We start from the raw sequence: 20694 nt of genomic DNA on the forward strand, positions 1-20694 counted from the left end.
ACATTATTCATGTTGTGCATATTTGTGACTGGTCCCTTTACCCCAAAATAGTCTTGCAGTTAAAATACTCACTTTTTTGTATTTGTCTTTAGAAATACATTTTAATTGGTCAAATACAAATGGGTAAAATAATAACCATTATTCTAAAGTGATTATATGAACTACAATGTTGGTTGGGAATGTCAAGAATACATCACACCAGTGCTTCATCTCCTCTCCTGAAACATGCATTTTAAGCTTAAAGCATCGTCCAGTGAAGCCTGCAGAGAGATGAAATCAAGGTGAGCTCTAGCGGACACACAGACTGACAGGATAACTGATGATTGATGAGGAGAATCACAATTCTGAGCAAGTTTATTTCAAATTATTTGATAAGAGCTGCTGCACTACAAAGATATTCTGCTACATATACATTAATCTACTCTTTGAGCTCATGTTCTTTATAGCACTGATGATGTCCCTTCGTATCACTGTTGGATCACAGAGACAATTTTGTTCCCCGGCTCTCGTTCTTGCTCTAGTGGGATTATATTATTTGATTATAAATCAAAAGCAGCTGGGATCTGAATAAAAAAACAAAAACTTTTAAAATAAAGCTGAGGTTATCTCCGATTTTGCTCGGCTACGTTAATGGTTACAGATGGTGACAGCGAGTTACTGGCTAACAGGCTCATTACTCATCTTCCAGGAGATTTAAAGTGGGGTGTCTTTATTCTTTATTCTCTAATCGGCATCGTCCCACACAAGAGAAAAAAATAGAGAGAATACCACATTAAGAGTGCTGAATTATTGATGCAATATTTTATTGTCTTTCAGTCAAACTTTTATTGACGTACATCATCAGATTTCATGAGCTTATCTTGTTTTGAATAAAATGTCCTCTGCAAAGTTATGTTACCTGGCAACAGCAATCAGATAAGAGCAAAAAGCACAGTATTTTGAAATATTGTGGTTAGAGGTTGTGAGTGGAAGTCATGGGCAGGAAAATCAAGTTCCTCTGGCTCCTCTTAGTGCTCTTAACGGCATTTGTGAGAATCCACCGGGCCTGAATGAAAACAACCAATCAGAGTCGAGAAAGATATAAAAACACTTTGGGTTGGTGGCTTGAAGATAGTTAAATGTTAAGTCTCATTCCTAGTTGGTATTTGACGATTTTGGGAATGAAACTCAACCACTGACAGTGTATATAATGGACAAAGCTTCTGGGTCGTAAACATGTCTTAAAACCTGCATTCTATGTAAAGGCCATGAGGGGGCAATAACACAGTGATACCATTCACTCTAATGGAGAAATTACCCAACTTCTCTCTTGATTTATGAGCTCATTTAACAGTTTCCTAACAAGTTTATGGTCTCAATCTCTAGTTTCAAGTCTTCTTCCATACATTAAGATGCTCATTTAGTAAATTACGGTCCAATTTAGAGTAAAATAGATGATAAAGCCACGTATGCTTTTGGGCATGGCTACCTTTTGATTCACAGGTCATTCTCAGTGAGTCCGTCCAGAACAGCGCAGGAAACTCAGATCAAACTGTAGGCAGCGCTGATGCTGATCAAACAGAAAGCAAGATTATGTTACTGCGTTATGATATCTCTCATAAAATCATTTCAGAAACATATTTGAACCGCCAATCAACAGAAGTTCTCAGGACACCCAGAGCAGTCGGTAGACCCGAACTCCTATAAACAAAAAAAAGTGAACTGTTATCGTAATACGAGATCGTGTGTGAATAGGTGGGCTGCCATTGTTTCCTGCTACAGGAAACCTGCTTCCTGCTGCCGTACTCAAGGCTTAAAAACGATACTCCACAAAAATGTTACGATAGGTTCACACTTGGATTGGTTGTTTTCGTTCAGGCCCGGTGGATTCTTACAAATCCCATAGGAGCACCAGGATTTCACATTTTATCTGTCTCGTGTACTAATGTGAGGATACAGTGAAAGTTTCACCAAATATGCAGCAAAAATGTTTTTCGCATAAAAGTTGATGCAGCTTTAATATTAAAGTAGATTTTGAAACAAACCCACAAGATATTTGTGGATACAGAGCAAATGTAGTGCAAACAGCAAATATAATAAAATAAAAACAAAATAAAAATATAATAGAAAGTTGGATAAAGTTAAAAAAGTGTATTTGTGGTCATCTTCATGCTTACATGCAGTGAACATGATGAACCCCATTGCAGTACACTTGTCACCACACACACACACACACACACACACCTACTATTGCACCACAGCGGAAGTGCTGGGAAACCAGGAACACACACACACACACACACACAGACAGAGACAGCAGTGTGTTTACGGACATGATCTGGCGGAGAGTCACCTGCTAACTCTCTCACAGCTAACCCACCACACATTCAGGGGGGAAACAAACAATGGGAGGGTCTCAAAGCGTCGAGATACCAGGTGGAGGCACTGAAGGATACCACGTCCTCAGAGTAAGAGCAGGTTTCATGTGCCAGCGTTTTGTGTTAGAGACCTCCTGTTAGCTGCAGAGCCGAGGAGGAGGAGGAAGAGGAGGAGGAAGGATGAGCTAGCTAATATCCAGTTCAGACGCTAAAATATATTCATATTAATGTGTTTATTAAGGGACAGTGGTGTAATTGGGCACCGGAGAGGTTTTCACTAATTTGTCAGTCAATTAGCAGATCGCCTGTAGCAGCTAAAGCTAATCTGTCAACACACCTGAGGAGGAGAGCTCAGTGTTTGTGGTGTAAATAACGCCCACACTCGTTAAGGTACACTGAAGCTGTCTTTTAGTTCTCATTACACACACTAGTTCATTTCTCAGGTGTTTTAATGGTTGTAAGATTCAAGCTCACGCTGTCGTTAACTGCATATTGTTTCTCCTGTCCGTGAACGCCTCTTTGGGAGCCTGCAGGATTTTGCCAGAAGAACCGGTGTGGTTACTCTAACGATAGCTGCATGCTTTGTGAAGATGGGTGTGTGCCTTCATTTTTAAATAAAAACGTTAACTTCTCCCACCCAACAATGAGTCTACAGACACTTTTAGTCCAGAGAAGAACTGTGGAGCAGTGGGTATAAGGCCCATCCAGCAGAGGATAAACCCTCTGTGCTGTGAACAGTGACATGGGATTGCATAGTTAATTCACCCCAAAATGGACCAGTGATATTTGCACATTGTCACTGAACCTCTGCAGCTGGACTTCAGGGAGTAAGGATCATTATGACATTAACATTAGACACAGGAGAGGTGCAGATCTTACAATCAATACTGACAACTACGTAAATATCTATTTTGAGTGAAGTGTTCCTTATCATCATGCAATCACTGGATCATGAAAACTGGACAACTATGTCAATGCATTAGTCCTCCTTGGGAGAACACTACTGAATGATGCACATTATATGTCTATGATTTAGATGTAGGTATACCCAATGCTGCTCCGTATACCTGCGTATACCCTGCACTACATCAGACTTTACCCTGATATATTCAATTTACTGTCATAGAAAACTAAGAAAGCCAACAAATATTCCCATTTGAGAACCTGTTAACTTGGCATTTTTGTTAAAACAATTAAAATATGAATTATTTAAATGTAGGGGGTACGCTGGCTTGGTATTTTCCTTTATTAAGGGTATGTTAAGGGATCGGTTATGGGTGTTACAGTATCTTTGTTAATGTAATTATAAAATACTGTGTTTCAACCATCAGTTCATTGTCATCAGTTGTGGAGGAAGCTGCTAATAAAAATAATCCAATTTAAAATTTTAGAGAAGTTAGCACGATAGCATCAGCAAACTCTTGTTTGTTAATTTACACAAACAAACAATAAATCATATTCACTAGTTTCACTACATATTTCCCCCTGCTAAATAACTACATTGTAAACTGTTGTTTCCTCTGTGTCAAGGTATGTGTCTTTGACTGAAGAACAAAGACCGTCAAACAGCATGCCGGAGGGCTGTTCCAAGTAGCAAGATAACCGGTTAAGTCAGGCTTATTACTGAAACTGAAACTTGAAACTGGATTGAAGTTACTGAATTCTTGCTTTCAGAATATCTTGGTCACAGTCAAAAAACTGAAAACTGCAAAGAAACAGAAAGAGACTATAATATTTGTTCAGGATTTCATAAGCAAAGACACATATCTGATACTTTAATTCAACTTCATTTAATTTATTTAAATATTATTCTTAATTATTCTATAGGGAGCATATTTCTCTAGTCACAGTTTTTTTCCTTCAGTGTTAGGTCAGTTTTCAAGATTTTAAAAGCATTTAGTTACCTTCACAGTTATGTGGATGTCATATTCCACCAAATCCCTGCCAATTGCATGAAAAGTGATGTAGATTCACGACTAAAACTGTGTGTACGCCTGATTCTGTTTCATAAATTGCAATCATTGTGGAACTCGAATGCACACGCGTGAGCCTCTTTCCCACTCCCACAGTCATAAATGGATGTAGAAACGCGCTTAAACATACTGTATGTTTGCATATCGATACTTAAGCCACATCACCACTCATTAGAGACGTCAATGAGAAGAACAGCAAAGAAGAAGTGCACCATGGGTAATGTGACATGGCAGGGCTATCCTGCTGGAGTAAAACTTTCAGAAGATGAGTAGAAGTGGCTATAAAAGGATGCACCAATACTCAGCTGCAGCATTTAAACAATGCTCCAATGGCATTGAAGGGCCTAATGTGTTCCAAGACAATATTCCCAACACCACAGTCACCAGCAGCCTGAACTGTTGACTCAAGACAAGGTGGATCCATGGATTCATGTTGTATATACAGATATTGAGGTTCATATTGAGGTTGACCAGAGGACGTTCTTTAAATCTTCCACTGTCTATTGTCCTGTCTTTATGATGCTGTATTTTACAGGTGCAGGAGAATTCCCCCGGTCACCGAGCAGGACTGGAGCCATTCTTCGATTTCATCATTTCCATCTGTGACACTAGACTGGTAAAAATACTATAATAGCACTAATAAAACCTGCTCTAGCTATTAGATCTGCTTTAGTACATCTCCTATAGTCTTATACGTGTTATGACAGGTGACTTGAATGTTGTGATCTTTGACAGAACAAGGACAATGACACCCTAAAAGAGTTGCTGAAGATGAACGTGGAGAGGCCCATCAAGATGCTGTTGTACAGTAGCAAGACGCTGGCAGTGAGGGAGACAACCATCACGCCCAGCAACATGTGGGGCGGCCAGGGGCTTCTGGGGGTCAGCATTCGCTTCTGCAGCTTTGAAGGAGCCAACGAAAATGTTTGGCATGTCTTGGTGAGTGTCACCATCCTGAGTGGTTATTACATGTTGTTTTGATATGATTACAGATTTGGCTAAATATATTTGGTGTATTTTATACATATTGCATACAACTCCAAATTGTGGTGTAAAATAATATGGGTTTTTATTTGTTATTGTTATTGCTTAATATGCTTATACATGTTGTCTGAGTCCAGGAAGTGGAGCCAAACTCTCCTGCAGCCCTGGCTGGTTTGAGGGCCCACGCTGACTACATTATAGGAGCCGACACCGTCATGAACGAGGTACTTGCTTTGCGGATTAGTAGCAACGCTGGCTTCAAGTTGGCAACAGGTCAACATGCCGTGTATATCTGCTCTTTCTGCAGAGTGAAGATCTGTTCTCCATCGTTGAAACCTATGAAGGGAAGGAGCTGAAGCTGTACGTTTACAACACAGACACAGACAACTGCCGGGAGGTGGTCATCACACCAAACTGTGACTGGGGTGGAGAGGGAAGGTATGACAGTCATCAAGGAAATCATCTGCCTGAGTTTGACTTCTGTTGCCAGTTGAAAGCCATGGATGTTGGTATGACATTGTTTTACACACACAAAATCTGGTGCTCAGCCTCTGCTGCACGACTAACTCACACTTCCAATTCACTTAGGGTTATAAATATTGTTTTTTTTTATGTTTTATACACATTCAGTCCAGAATTAATATTCAGTTTAGATTTGGTAGTTATATTATCCCCTCTACGCACAATGGTGCATTTGACCGTGTGTGTGTGTGTGTGGTGGTGTGGTGTTGTGTGGTGTGTTCTGGTGTTGTGTGTGTGTCTGTGTTGTGTGTGCAGCAAATCTCACATACTGGACCCATAAACCTCATAATCTTTCATGTACATTATGACTTTAATGACTCTCTCATGGTGCAGTGATTCACAATTTTTGAAGAACCTACTTTATTGACTGCTCTGTTTTATACCACCATTGACTGTTGACTTGTCACTCCTCTAAACCGGCCAGTAGGGGCGCAGCATTCACCATTAACAATATGCATTATGACATAGCAAAGAGCATTGATGGCAATCTGCTAGGCTAAAAATAAAACTTACTTTCTTACATTTTGGCCTTTGTTGTGGCTCAACAAAAGTAATCTGCAGATTAATTTGATACCCAATATGTTATAATCCATCTAAAGTTAGGCACAATATGAGATGAATTGTTATCTTCACCACCATCTTGTATTCTCAGAGTCCTGCATTTATAGATGACGTAACACATTAACACATGATGCACGTCGGTAGAGTCCGTGTATTTGCGCCACAGACTCAGTTCAGACCCCATTGTTCTGTCATTGATGACTGTAATCTTGATTCACTGCAGAATCATTTCAAATTCTTCATTTTCAAGAAATGCCTCCACATCACACGCTTTGAAAAGTAGAAACTAGAAGCTCATTGGACCCTCGACCTCTCTACAAACAGATTACATGTAGATGTCTTTCTCTACACAAATAAACGCACAATCAATCAGTAATCTGTGGCACGAACGTACAACATCCATACATTTTCCGGCGAAGCCTACAACCAATCATAATGTGTTAATGTGTTACATCATCTGTAAACGCCTGCCAGGCTGAGCACTGGGACACACCTGGCAGAGATCTACACTCTCCTGAGTGCACTCTTCTTCTTTAGTTTATTTTCAGTCATTTTTAGCATTTATAGCATTGTTCAGGACAGGATTTTTTATATTTGCGATGTAATTATGATTTAAATCACATTAATTATTACTTATTAAACAATTTAATTTGATCCTCAAATTAAACAAAGAAACTAGAAACAGTCATTTTGTTTGGTTTTACTGCATTTTATATTTATAAAAACTTACGACAATGTCTGTTATGTTTTAGTTTCAGACCCCCTTGCTGTTCTCAGTAAATGTTAAATGGAGTCCAACTGTCAGCAACAATAGCATTTTGTGAACACAAGTTTAAAGTCAAGTCTTGCCATTCGGAACCCCCTCAGAGTGTGAGGTTGCCATTTCACATCATCTTTAAGGCTACTGTGAAATGTTTTGACCTTCTGCCCTCACAGTATTTCTGTCTCTTCAGTCTAGGATGTGGCATTGGCTACGGCTACCTGCACAGGATACCTACACTGCCGTTTGCAGAGGGCAAGAAGATCGGTTTCTCCGCTCGGACTCAGAGTGAACCGGCTCCTCCACCTAAAGATGGCTTCACAGAGGTAACTCAACTCCTTAAAAGAAATAATTGCATCCAGACAGAAACATTATCATGCTGTCATGTAGGCTGCAGATGTTGTGAACATTTATTGAGATGAGGTTAATTTTGGTTACCAGGTCGTCCTCTCTGCCGTCATTCCAACCGTCCCAGTTGCCGTGTCCTCTTCTGCATCGACTGGATTAGAGCAGTCTCTCGCCGGCTTGTCAGTCAACTCTAACCCGACCGCTGTCGTTAGCAATCTGCAGACAGGTACACTATCATCCCTGTTAAAAATGTCCTGTCTGAACTGATGTGACCTAGCTATCGAATTAGCAGATTCTGTAAAGAGAGAAATTCTTGATACTTGGTTAGACATCAGATTGTTGCTTAAAGAACTAAAATAAATACACAAACCAAGAGAGAGTTAAATGCCCATATTCATCATTGTTCTGGTAACATATAACACGGTCAGTAACAATTGGGTTCAAAGCATTTTCAGGAGCTCCTACGGCCCCACTGACGAGCCAAGTCCCCTTCTCACAAAGCGTTCCCCTGTGTGTCAATCCTGCTGCCACACTACCAGGTTAGTAGATATTATTTTAGGTTTGGTGCCAAAGTCCGCTATTCTAGCATAGTCTAATATACATAATATTTGTTGCACAGGTTTAATGCCCCTACCTGGAGGTCTTCCACCCTTTCCTAATTTACCAAATGTAAATATCACCTTGCCAGATGTGGGCCATGTATTGCCATCTGGAGTTTGTGGATTACAACATGCAGGTATTGTTTTGTGCTTGGGTTACTTTAAACAATCTTTATTCTTAATCTGTTGTTCTAGATTATTCTTTTAGTCCACAAATCCCATGAAAAGAGCAAAACCAAGGATGAATTGTGCCATAGACCCCCACAAAACTATTCAAAACCCATCACTGTTGCACATGCAGTGACATTTTCCCTCAGAGATGTACATGGGCAGTATATTCTGATTTAATCCTGTATACACCATCTCACTGCTATAAATGCTCAGTAATCTGAAATCTATTACTCATTTGCTAAGAATACAATGACCAGTTGTTATAGACTATTACTAATTGGTGGTGTTACTTAAATTAGATATTTCTTTACTGCTTTTAAAGACCTAATGTCCTCGGTAGGAACAAATGGACTTCTGGTCCGGTGCCACAGACAGGGTGGGGAAATTGGGAAGTAGACGACGTACTAATGCATTGTTGGGTTTGGACTCTTAGTGGGATTTGATGCCAGTAATAGAAGTACAGATTATCTCCAGCTCCATCCTCAAAAGGTTTTTAGAAATAAATGTATATGCTGTATTTTTTTAAACTTCATTAAACCGTTCACACCTATGCAGTAGAAGATAACAGTTTTAAGTTGGCGTTGTGCTCCACAGGTCTTCCACCTCTCACCCTGCCAGGCGTGGCCCCCGGTGTAACTCTGCCGCCGTCTGACTTTGTTCTTCCCCCAGTCAGTGCCAATGCAGCTCCTGCTGTTCGGCAGAACACCGCATTTCCCTCCTCCACTATTCAAATGAACAGTATACTGACTAAAAGCCCCGTCCCATCATCACCAGTGGCCGCCTGTGAATCAATAAATATCACAATGACTGCAGACTCATCTTAGCAGAGAGGACCAGGTTGTCAACTTGCTCTTAAGTCTTTACACAACAAAGCAACTCTCTCGTACAAATCTCGAGGTTACTGGAACTGTGTTTTCCTGTGAATGTGTGTCAGGCAGCATCGCAGTCCTGCATCTTAAGAACAGTTTGATGGCAGAAGGAATGTTACATGGATCATGCAAACAGAGTTCATTTATACAACCTGTAGAATACCAGTTAAATAGTTCACAACTCAATCATGGTTATAGCTGTACTGACAAAAACGTTGTAGGATTTTTAATCTTGGCTCAAAAAGAGTGTAAGATATGTGGGAAACAGGTTACTTTTAAGTGTTCAAGTTAGTATCTTTGCAGCTTTCTTTAGTGGTCTAACTACTACGGAGCCCCTGAAGGGTCATGATGGAAATTTCTTTCAACTTCTTTTGCACTCCCTCCACTAATAATACACTCCTAGTTTAGGGAAACGTGCTGAAAGGAGAAATGATCTGACACTTTACATTATCAATTCATTGCTCATTACTCCTTTTAAAAGTCCGAGCTCTGACGGTGAACATCCACAGATGTGTGAGCACAGCTGTAACTGCTCTGCCTGGCTGTAAATATGGTTATTGCTCGGACTTATGGTGGTTAAATCTAGGATGCTGTGGATGTGGCTACTATGACTACTCTTTATTGCTCCTAATAACATTAGCCAAGAAAGCATTGTTAAGCCTCATGGGATTTGAACTCGCAGTGTTTCCGTCAGACATGAGATGTGTTACCAATACACCACAGGAGGAGAATACAGTTTAACTACAATGCTCAGGCAGCACAACGCCCACAGAATATTATTACTGAATATATACTATATAATAATACAGCCTTTCTCTGTGAATCAGAGGTAATGCTAAAGAGTGTCAATGTGGCCTTTCAGTAGCTCTACACTACTGATGGTCTTCAGGGTCAGACGGGGCAGTAACTTATACTACTGGGGATTTTCCTTTAGAGAAGCAGGTTTGCCTTCTGCAGTGCAGTAGTTATTAAGTATAACGCTTTTGGTTTTGTAAAATAAATGATTTGTAAAGTGACAAATTGTTACCTTGATTAAACTGATGTATTTTTACTATCTCAGCGTCTGCTTTTTATTTTTATGCCCCCCCTCATGTTAAAAATGATGTGAGCATCTTTTGTACACCTGCAGTACCGAACAGAGCCACTGAGTGCCAGTATAATCTCAGAGATTAAGACACATGCTTGGCAGATTGCATTGCTAAGATTTACAGCATGTATTATCAGGTGATAAGCATAGATGTTCACTTTAGAATGAACAGGCTGATATATCTCACAGTAACATTCACTGGGAGAGAAAAATGTTTCCTGGTATTTATTATTCACTCTTTGCAGAACTGTACAATCTGTACCCGAAGTGGAACATACAGCCCTTGAAAAAGTAAGAGCAACAAAGCAGCAAAATGAAACACTCCAAGAGACTAGTTTTACATGGGGAAATTTTAACTCTTTACACGTTACTGCTGCAGTTCAAAATTTGAAAATTCACCTGTACAGAATATACAGTTTCCAATTTATCTGTTAATTAATATTCCTGCATAGGATTTTATACATTGTCATTTTTCTACATTTGGTTACTTTGTGCATTAAAACGTAAGTACGCTGCCCCAACCTACAGGTCACTAGATGCCACTTGTATGCTACACATTACATTCTCATGGCTAAGTAACTCAAATTAAAGCCTAACATTTGTGAAAAACAAAACATTTAGCCAAATCAATAGTAAAATCTTTGTAGTTCTATATAATGATGACTGTCCTCTCCTCACAGTAAATTAACTTCTAGCAGCTGAATCATTTGCACCCTGGCAGGACCATGTTATTTAATCTAAACGGCGGGCTGCCAAGTCTCCCTTCGGCCCTTTAAGGCTTTATCCATCTGCAACATCTGAACAAACTGTCCACTCACATTTTCTTCAAGGTACGCTGTCAGTTTCAGTGCTTTTGTCAGACCCTAAAAAGATCCTTTTAAAAACATAACTTCACTGTCCCTCCATTGATCAAGCCCTGGTGAACAAGGAGAAGCCTGTCACAGGTCAGGAGGCCAGGTGAGCTCTCCCCACCGGTGTCCTGCTCTTCCTGTTGCTGGCTGTTCCTTCTCCCACAAGCCCGAAGCTCTGCAGGTGGGGAGCAACTTGGTCAGTTTGCCAGTTTTTTGTTTCTTTTTGTTGTCACAGTACAAGGCTGTCAGTATGAGATGATACTGGAGGAGGCGAGTCCCGAGCTAGCAGGACTCATCTGCAGATTTCCAGAGGAGCTTGACCTCCGCATGTGAGGGAGCAGGTAGGGGTCGCTTCCCATCTGGTGAACGTCGATGCGGTCCTCCTTCCTGTATGCCAGACAACGCCTTATGAAGGCCTGGAGGGGGGGGAAGAGATGGTATAAATCCATTTCATTAGTGTTTAAGATATATTTTCTTTGATAATACAAAACCTAGCTGTGTCCCTTTTGTATGCAAGCTGGCCTACCTTTGCTTCATTACTGGCAACCGGCTTCACAGGGAACTGAACATCGGTAGCTTTCAATATGGTGTTCTCCTGCAGGATGTCTTGCTGTGACTGATTGTGGCCAAAAGGCTGAAAAAGAAGGAGCAGTGCTTAATCATCATACAATAAATGTAATTAATATACAGAAAAATAAACATTAGAATCGGTATTGCCCTCCTCACCTTCCTTCCATACAGACACTGAAAAAAGATAATGCCCACAGACCACACGTCCACCTTATTGGAGATCTTTGGAGGTTCTTTACCAACCACAAAACATTCAGGCGGCAAGTACCTAGCCAGAATATAGAAAAAACATAGAAAAAACATAGATTAGTGTCTTGAGTCAATGTGCTTAGTTACCAAAGTACTGTAGTAAAGTACAATTTCAAGGTACTTTAATTTCTATTTCATGCTACTTTACTTTTTACTCCACTACATTTAACAACAAACATAACCAGTAATTTTACTTCAGATACTTGTTGATTGAACTTAAAATCTTTACTGCATTGATACTTAAGTGAATGAACACCTCTTCCACCACTGTCCGTATCTTTAAACTGTACAGTATGTGATGTATGTATGCACAGGGCGTTTCTTCTCACCAATACGTCCCTGCACCCTGGGATGTCAGGTCCATCCCATCTACGCCGTAGTTGTCGTCATCCATGATTTTGGATAAACCAAAGTCAGTGATTTTGATTTCCCCGCAGGCTGTGCCGTCCACCAACAAGATATTGCCTTAAAATCAAAGTAGAATATATCAGCGCTAGAGAAGAAATGGCATACCACCACTTGGATGCTTCAGCCCACAAGATAACCGACAATCTGATTTAATGTAGAATAACGGATGTTTTCTTGAACTGATGTGCTGAGTCGTCGGTGGTCTAGAAGGTTGTGTTTACCTGGCTTAAGGTCGTAATGAATGATGGGGGGTTTGATTTCATTCAGGTATTTTAGTGCGTTCACAATCTGCATGACTATCGACCGTGCCTCCTTCTCAGACATTAGCTTATGCTGTTTCAAGTAGAAATCCAAGTCATTGCCTTCGCAGTACTCCATGACAGTGCAAAACCTATTGGATGGGAAAAAAAGACTTACTAAGAATAATGACACGCATCTAAAAAGAAACCAACTGAAAAGTCCTGGAAATGCTTGAACGAGAATTTCTTCAAGTGCACTAACGTGTCTGTGTCCAGTGAGAAGTAGTCGTAAAGTTTCACGATTCGGGGGTGGTCCAGCTCCTTGTGTATTCTGTACTCTCGACAAGCGTGCCTGTGTAGAGGAAGGGATGATTATGCTTTTATTAGCAACCAAGGCATGAATGTACAGGTGCTGTATTCTGCACTGACAGTCCAGCATTGGGCTTATGGAGAGGAATAACAATACACTGAAAGCAAAGGGCATCAGTGCAGCTCGCACGTCACAACATTTGAAACCCTAATTATAGTATACTGCAGATATTTCCACAGGAGCCAACATACTTGTGATAGTTCTCCTTTTTCTCTTCTCTCCAGTTCTTGTTAAGTTGGTGGATTTTCACAGCAGCATATCGTTGCTCAATCAAGTCAAAAGCCTGCACAAAATATGCACAAAAAGGTGGCTTATACTTGAAAAACAAAACATGGTAACAGTATTATATTTCGTTTTGTAACTTAAGATCAGCATTTAATGACTTACCTTGTAAACTTCACTAAAGCCCCCTCTTCCTAGAAGGTGTAGGAGCAGATATCGTTCATTCAACGTTGGGTGGTCTTTAAATCTGTGAATGGAAAAAATATATAAATCAAAATTACAGATCTAGACTTATGTGTGAATGACAAATTCTCCAGCAATGTGGGAAAAGACGAGAAAACTTCCTTCAGTAGGTGGTTACTTAATATCACCACTATATACTGAGGATAGTGGCCTTGTGTGCACACCATGTTCCAATGCCAATGCAGTAACTGTCAAAGAAATTGATTCAGACTCACTGTGAGCTGTCTTCATTATTTATTCTCTTCAGCTCCCGAATGTGAAGGTTGCGCACTCTCTCCAGACGCTCCAGCTCCGCCTGGATCTCAGCTTCTTCCTATAAATGATTCAAATGCACAAACACACACACAAGGAACTTCAGAGCTCTGACTACAAGGAGAGGAGCTCATCAAAACCCACTTGTACACAGCTGACTAGTTCTGTATTAAATATTAACGGTTGACTTGGTACAGAGTCTGTCAGGGACTGTCTGTGATGCTTATTCATCGGGAAAACAATGAATACATCGACGAACTACAGGCTCACTTCATCCTCGGGGTGATTCACACAAAGGGAACAGCGGTTCAGCTCAGGAAATAGAGAATCCGGCTGAATATGTTCAATTATCCGCATATAGAAGACAAAGATTTGCTACATTTAATAATTTACCGAGTCCAATTAGGGTGTAACTTCTAAACTGTGTAAAAGCGCCCTTGATTCTTCTTCTTATTTCACATTGGGCCCTGGATTGACTTACTTATAAAATATATTAAAACACATAAAAAAAGACAAATCCCCCACCGAACAAATTAAAAAAATGTTCTCATTAAATGTTGCTGGGGTTCAGCATTGGACTAACCTTCTTGAGATGTCCAAGTCGCAGTTTGAAGATCTCTTCCTGTTCATGGTATTCTGCTAGTGTCAGCCTTTCCAGGACGAGAGCGATATGGGAAAGAAAACATTTGCTTTTGTCAACAGAATCTCTGTGTTTACTTAGATTAGTACATTCTGTTGTTCTCTCACTGTGCATACAGTCCTTAAACTTGCTTTGCAACAGCTGAGCAGGCAAAAAAGTGAAAGATTTTTATATACTGCCTTTGATGGGTAATGGCTGCTTTGTTAGGATTTACAAGAGGAAGTGAACGTACAGCTGAGGTAGGCTGGGTTTTAGAAAGGGATCACTTTCTGCTCCATTCACTGCCTTGGTTTTGCGTTGCTTTGGCTCAGAGTTTGTGGTTGGTGCTTGGGAGTTGCTGGATGATGGAGGTTTCCTCTTGGCTAGAAGTTTTCTCTGCCTCTCGATGTCTTCTCGCTGCTGATTTATCGACTCTTGCTGTCTGCAGATGGAAAGCATTATTCTTTGTTAGATGAGATTACCATTTCCATATCTGTGTTCCACAACAACATCTTATCAAAGCACTTCATTTAGCACCATGTTAGAGAGGATCAACAAATATGGAAGCTATAGTGGGGTGATGGTGGGGCGCTCCACCCAATTACACTACAGCTGAGTTCACATGCAGATTTCCAAACTCTAAACTATTATAGCCTACGCATCAAGTCTCAGGTAGGGCTGCAGCTAATGATTATATTAGTAATCAAGTATTCTAGCAACAGAGCAATAGTAAATATACAGATTAGAAAACAAGACATGTCTCTTAAAATGAAAAATTAATTGGTTTCCTCTAGGATTTTATCAGCAGTGGGCGGAAAGGCTTCTCTGGACACGCTCACTGTGGAGTATTTGTATTTGTTTTGTTTAAGGAAACAATCTAATCCTTCTTCAACCTCTGTAGGATACCCACAGCCCCTTAAGGCAGCCGGAGTCTACCGGGTTTCTTGTATCAGTTGAGTGTGTGAGGGGTAGTTGTGTTATTTTACTCAGCCATAAAGTGTGTATATAAGCTCATGCTTCAGTATCAGCGAGTTGTGTTTGCTGCCAAATAAATAAGAAGTCCCCGTTTATGTATCGTTACTACAGCGCCGTCTTGTACTCTCAGAGTTAGTGCAGACTGTGAGCAGCTAGTAAGCAGCAACAAATTAGGTTAAAGACTTACAATTATTAAGAATTAAAACTAAAAGGAGGTAAGGTTTTGCAGCCGGCGAAGGCAGAAGCTGCACGTGATCAGAGGATTGATCAGGTTTCTCTTGTGATGTTTTTTTCTTCAGAACAACAACGGCGGATGCTAACTAGCTAACTTACCCGTTCACAGTGAAGCACTTAGGTAGGGGAAAGTGGGGCCCGTGTTTGGTCTGTTCAAGAGTAGCTTATCTGAATTCACTCAGCAGTGGAGCTGAGATAATCTCAAAGTCCAAGGTAATTTATTTGTCATTGTATAACACAAGGATACACAATGAAAAGACAGTTTGAATTCCTTCATGCTACACACACACAGACCATAACCGTAGGGACGAGTAGATATTACAGCTGTGGACGCGTAAGCTGCTATTCATTGTAAATGACACCTGCTGTTGCCCACTGCGCTACAGTAGCACTACAGGGGACCACTGAGAAAAGCTTAACTTTACGCAAATGTCCTCTGGTACAATGTGAGAGACAACCGTCCGACAACATCTTCACTAAAGATAATCAAATGTTTAAACATATTAATTACAAAAAATAAAAAATAAGTAAAACAAAGAATGAAATAACATCATGAATAAGATACAGACAATATCACTGAAAGCCTCTTACTTCACAAGATTTTGGAAGGCATAGCCGTCAGTCCACTGTTCTGTGAATGAGGCTCCATGTCTCACTGTAGTGAAATGGCCTAATCGAAGTCTATCCTGCATGCTTTTCTCCCGACAGGCCTGCTTCTCCTGGGTGCTCTGAAGAACAATACATAACACAGGTTTGCATGTAGGTTTGCTGACTCGTGTAAATACTCAGTGTTTATAAAGGGTTAATACAAACAAATTTACCTTTTCTATGAGCAACTTCTTGCTCATAGTGATGCATTTATTCAAGCGTTCCTTGTACTTTTCAAGTAATTTTTGTTGTTCATCTATCTGTCTCCTGAGATCACAGTTTGCCTATGAAGCAGAAAAAAAAACTTTAATCAGCAGCTACACAAATTATGTTCTAAATTCTCCCAAACCACCAATTATTTGAAATCCTAAAAGGCTGTTTATATGGTTGACAGACTATACAAGGTCTGTTCTATTACCAAACATTATCCAATTTGTTTAACACAAAAAGTAAAACCACAGAACTGTCAAGCCAAGGTAGTTAACAGTAAGATCTTCTCCTTACCCTTAGCAAATCATCTATTCTCCCCTCCTTCTTCTCAAGGTCTAGATTCTTAGTGCTTTCAAGGGCAGCCAATTTCAACACTGTAAGATCAGTCTAGAGTGGAAAACGACAAAAGAAGATTTAAAAAAAACTTTAGCAGCAATGTCAAACGCATTTAAGAGCAATTACAAAGAGGTGGTGGCATCGGGACTTCGCACAGTGGTCAGTCTTCTCACCTGAACAAATTTGACTGCTAGTTGCTTTGGATGTGTCATGTGGTCCCCAAAAGACAGACTAGTAGGAGATGAGCTATTTTGTCTAACCTGCAACAGAAGAGAGAGCACGTCTTTTATAATAGGGCAACACCAAATGGAGCAGCACAAATGACAAAAATAAAAATGTTGGTGTAACTTACGGCTGTGCCCTGAGCGGAGTGGGAATGTGAGTTCTGGGGTGAACGAATCACCGGTGGGAGACCCCTCACTGGACTGGACCCATTTCCTCCCTGGAACTAAAACATTGACAGAGGAAAAGTGAAATCACTGCCTAAGATTTGATAACAGCAAACCTAGTAGTGGCTCTATTTCTTTCATAGTGCTGTTATTTTAGAGACAGGAAATGGATTATCCCTCAGATGTTGAAAGAATAATTACAACACACACTATTCGCTCAACACTTCCTTTCAATATATGAAACATCGGACACCAAATTGAAAACTTACATCAAAATAATCACTTATTTTGGGTCCTCGCACAATTGATTTCCCTGTTAAGAAAAGAGATGGAAAAGGGTGTTATTGAAATATTTCAAGAAAATACTGCAAGCAAGAGCCGGAATATAACCAGTTTAACACAAAGACGCTCACCTTGGCTGCTCTCTGATTGGATCTCAGGTTTCCTTTTTCTGCCTCTGGTTGTTTCCGACTGTTTCTTCTCTGGGGTCTGAAAGAGAAATTTGATTTAGCAATGTGTTACTGCACAAAAACACTCAAGCTACTTGTGGGGATAGTCTAAACAAATCCAAATGTTTATTTTTTTTTTACCAACTTGACAATAAACTGAAGCTGCATTAAACACATTTATTTATACCAACACTGAGTGACTCAAATGACTCACTGTAATGCAAAAATACAGCTGAAAACCATGACAGACTTCAGCCATAACAATAACAGTTTTAATTCTATTTTGACACGTTTAGCTGCTCTCACTGCAGTTTTTCAGCTTTCTATCTAGTCTAGTAGATCTACAATTATAAAGATAAATCTTATTTACACACAAAAAAGGAATAAATGAATGTGAATACAATTTAAGTTGTATTCAATCTCCATTTAAACAATCTCACTTTATTAGTTTGACATCCCTCAATCTAGAGGGATCACTACAAATTGCGGTCTTGAGTTAATGTTAACCACAGTGCTGTAAAACACAAATAACAATCCCCTTCAGGATAACCATTTCATTTTTGATTTCCATCATGTACCTACCGAATAAGCAGGAGAACTGCCTCTTTTCACATCTGACCCCTATTAAGTAAGAAATAAAAGAGTTTAGGAAAACATAAAAGGAGTAGCAAAATCTGTGTGACGAGCAGATTCTGTTTACAAGACAGTTGAAGATCTTTTAGTACATCAGTATAAAAACAAAATGATGCACAACGCTGGATTGTCCTCATAACCCTAATTTAACACAAGAACTATCATTTCACAGACTTTATGACAACCAAATCAACAACTTTGTGCAGTCAAGGCATTTGTCAATAATGGCCGGTCTGATCTGAATCAGAAGGAACAATATCATCAGGAAGCTTCCAGATTTTGAAGAAACAGTCAAGGTTAATTCAACAGGTCAGTGCATTAGATTAAAAAAATGCTGAAAAATACATGTCAGTGCAGCCTTAGAGGGCATTCAGACAAATAATAGCACTACTGCAAAACCAGACACGGTCTTGGCCGTAGTGGTGTGAGTGTACTGCTAGAGCATACCAAAAGAACATAAAATATGGACATGGAAATCCAGTTTGAAGGCTTATTAAATACCAGGACACAGCATGGTAGCTGGCATCCCACGCTGTACCAATGCAGTGGTCTTACTGAAATTACTGAGGAAGCCTTTGTTGGTCTGAATGTAGTCTTGCACACTACCCGATGGGGAGATATAGGTCTGGTAAATTCACAGATGGAGGGTCCCTCTAACAAAAATTCATCATAGTGTCTGAATGATGGAGGTCATGATATCCATTAGGTGTCACCCCAAAAAATAAAAAATAAAAACAGGAACTGGTTTACATAAACAACCAGTACGAATGACCATTTAAACAAAATGCAATTTTCAAATATGAACCTGTTTAAGATTAACAGACGAAACCCCCAAATAAATAGTTTTCACTGATAGCAGTCATCATATTTTTTTTTAATTTTTTTTTTTAGGTATGGTACTGTTGAGACAGCAGACATACCATATAACACACACACACACACAACACACACCACACACACACACACACACACACTACTTTGCAGCTGAAGAAAACTCATTGACTCATGAGTCTCAGCTCTACAGCAATAGGCAAGAATTTGAATGAAATATGAATGTTAACATATGGGTATGTATTTATACTATAACTAATTAACCTTTTATCTATGTGTATGTTGTGTCAACAGGTTAGTGTACCTCTGACTCTTTGTCACTTAAGGATCCCAGGCTTCCAAAACTGTGATTTGAACATTCATTATTGGTCAAACCCTGAAAAAACAAGAAGATCATTTTAGTACGAGACTCAAAAACAGTTATGCACAAACAGTGACAGTGCTGCAGATTGACTCACTTTGGTTCCCCCACTTGTGCTGCCAGTGCTGCCCCCTGTGCTGCCACTGACCCCGCCCATAAAGCGTGCCTCCAGCAGCTCCTGTCTCCGGGGGTCCAGGCTGTGCAGCTCCTCCATGGTGCCTAGGAAGATTAGCAACAGTTCACAGTATGTCTGAGTAATTCAACGGTCAGCTTAATGAAGCTTTGGATGCTCAGGAACGGAGGACCGAGTGGAAATGAACTTGAGAGCCGAGTGATGATAAATGTAACCTTTGTTACATAAACAGATCTCAAACTGGCAGAATAAAGGCCAAGAGCAAATGAATGCCCATTCCCTAATGCACAACCAAGACAGGTTTCCCTCCACAGGACTGTAGCACAGAGGAGAGAAGGAAGGTTTTCAACAACTGAAAACGCAGCGTAGGAGAGAAGTTGTAACGGACACACTGTGCTACAAACACTATAATCCTCCGAGTCCAAGAGCAACGTTTGGACTGCTCTGATGAATACAGTGCTGCTGTGGGACTGTTACGTGAGCTCCCCGGGCTTCAGTGCTGCTGCAGACGGAGAGGTCTGCTCACCAAACCTGTGCTTTAATGAGACAACCATTTTGAATGTGCAAAGGAATCCATTTAAGTGGAGGGAAACATCACAGACTGAGACAGTAGTCTCGATAGTAACGTCCAGAATCACAGTAGGTAGAAATAGAGCCTGGTTGTATTAGTCAAGTGATGAATGTGTACCAAATATAGACAAACATACTAACTCTTCAGATCCATTTAAAGCTACACCAACCAGTTAGTGTTCACCAGTAATACTACTGGGGGGGTCAGTGCATTTAAACAGTGCTCCAGGGAACCGGCACAGAAATGACTGATCATCCAACAAAGACAGAAACCTCTTTCAGACTGAGGGAAACAATACGTGTTAATAAATGAGCTGTTCACACAACCACACACTGATTACAACAGGTTTATAAATGTACTCAATACTGTGTGTGTGTGTAATGGCAACTTCCTTGTTGACAAATAACACCAAGTTTCACATCTCAAGTGCTCTTCAACCATCTCAGATGTGGACTTGGACTTCATTTAGGCCCACAGTTGTAGCGTCCCACAGAGTGTGCTTGATACACAACAAGCCTGAGCAGGAAAAGCTAAACAAAAGGCCATTCATTAGATCCTCAGAAACAAAAACAGTGTCTACTACAAAGCCAGGGCCAGCACACAGGCCTGCTTCAGTGTGCAGCATGAAGCCACTTGAGGAACAACAGGTAAAGGCCTCTGCACACCAACC

The 20694-nt window shown here is 40.3% G+C and overlaps 2 protein-coding genes across 3 annotated transcripts in view; one reads left to right on the plus strand and one right to left on the minus strand.

The window, feature by feature from the left end:
* Positions 1-2271: 2271 nt before the first annotated feature.
* LOC118338817 (Golgi reassembly-stacking protein 2-like) lies at positions 2272-10202 on the plus strand. 2 transcript variants are annotated; one of them, XM_035676151.1, is made up of 10 exons: positions 2272-2447; positions 4866-4946; positions 5066-5269; positions 5452-5538; positions 5622-5752; positions 7351-7483; positions 7599-7731; positions 7961-8044; positions 8125-8241; positions 8870-10202. In XM_035676151.1, exons 1-10 carry the CDS (start codon positions 2385-2387, stop codon positions 9097-9099), a joined length of 1263 nt encoding a protein of 420 aa, XP_035532044.1. In that variant the 5' UTR covers positions 2272-2384; the 3' UTR covers positions 9100-10202. The 2 variants fall into 2 exon arrangements, with proteins under 2 accessions (XP_035532044.1, XP_035532043.1); XM_035676150.1 differs by having other exon boundaries at positions 7952-8044; positions 8870-10201.
* A 239-nt stretch (positions 10203-10441) lies between these two features.
* The window catches only part of tlk1a (tousled-like kinase 1a), a 13322-nt gene continuing 3069 nt past the window's right edge, over positions 10442-20694 (minus strand). The window contains 21 exon segments of the mRNA XM_035676148.1: positions 10442-11498; positions 11609-11716; positions 11809-11920; positions 12231-12366; positions 12531-12700; positions 12811-12900; positions 13110-13201; positions 13306-13387; positions 13599-13696; positions 14219-14285; positions 14508-14696; positions 16055-16191; positions 16285-16395; positions 16616-16708; positions 16831-16917; positions 17010-17105; positions 17316-17359; positions 17460-17535; positions 18078-18116; positions 19264-19335; positions 19418-19539. Of these exon segments, the coding sequence (XP_035532041.1) occupies positions 11328-11498; positions 11609-11716; positions 11809-11920; positions 12231-12366; positions 12531-12700; positions 12811-12900; positions 13110-13201; positions 13306-13387; positions 13599-13696; positions 14219-14285; positions 14508-14696; positions 16055-16191; positions 16285-16395; positions 16616-16708; positions 16831-16917; positions 17010-17105; positions 17316-17359; positions 17460-17535; positions 18078-18116; positions 19264-19335; positions 19418-19539 (2192 nt within the window). The 3' untranslated portion in view covers positions 10442-11327.

This window comes from Morone saxatilis, unplaced genomic scaffold (genome assembly GCF_004916995.1).
Source record: "Morone saxatilis isolate NCDOM2014 unplaced genomic scaffold, NCSU_SB_2.0 Contig5, whole genome shotgun sequence".
NCBI classification, from domain to species: Eukaryota; Metazoa; Chordata; class Actinopteri; family Moronidae; genus Morone; species Morone saxatilis.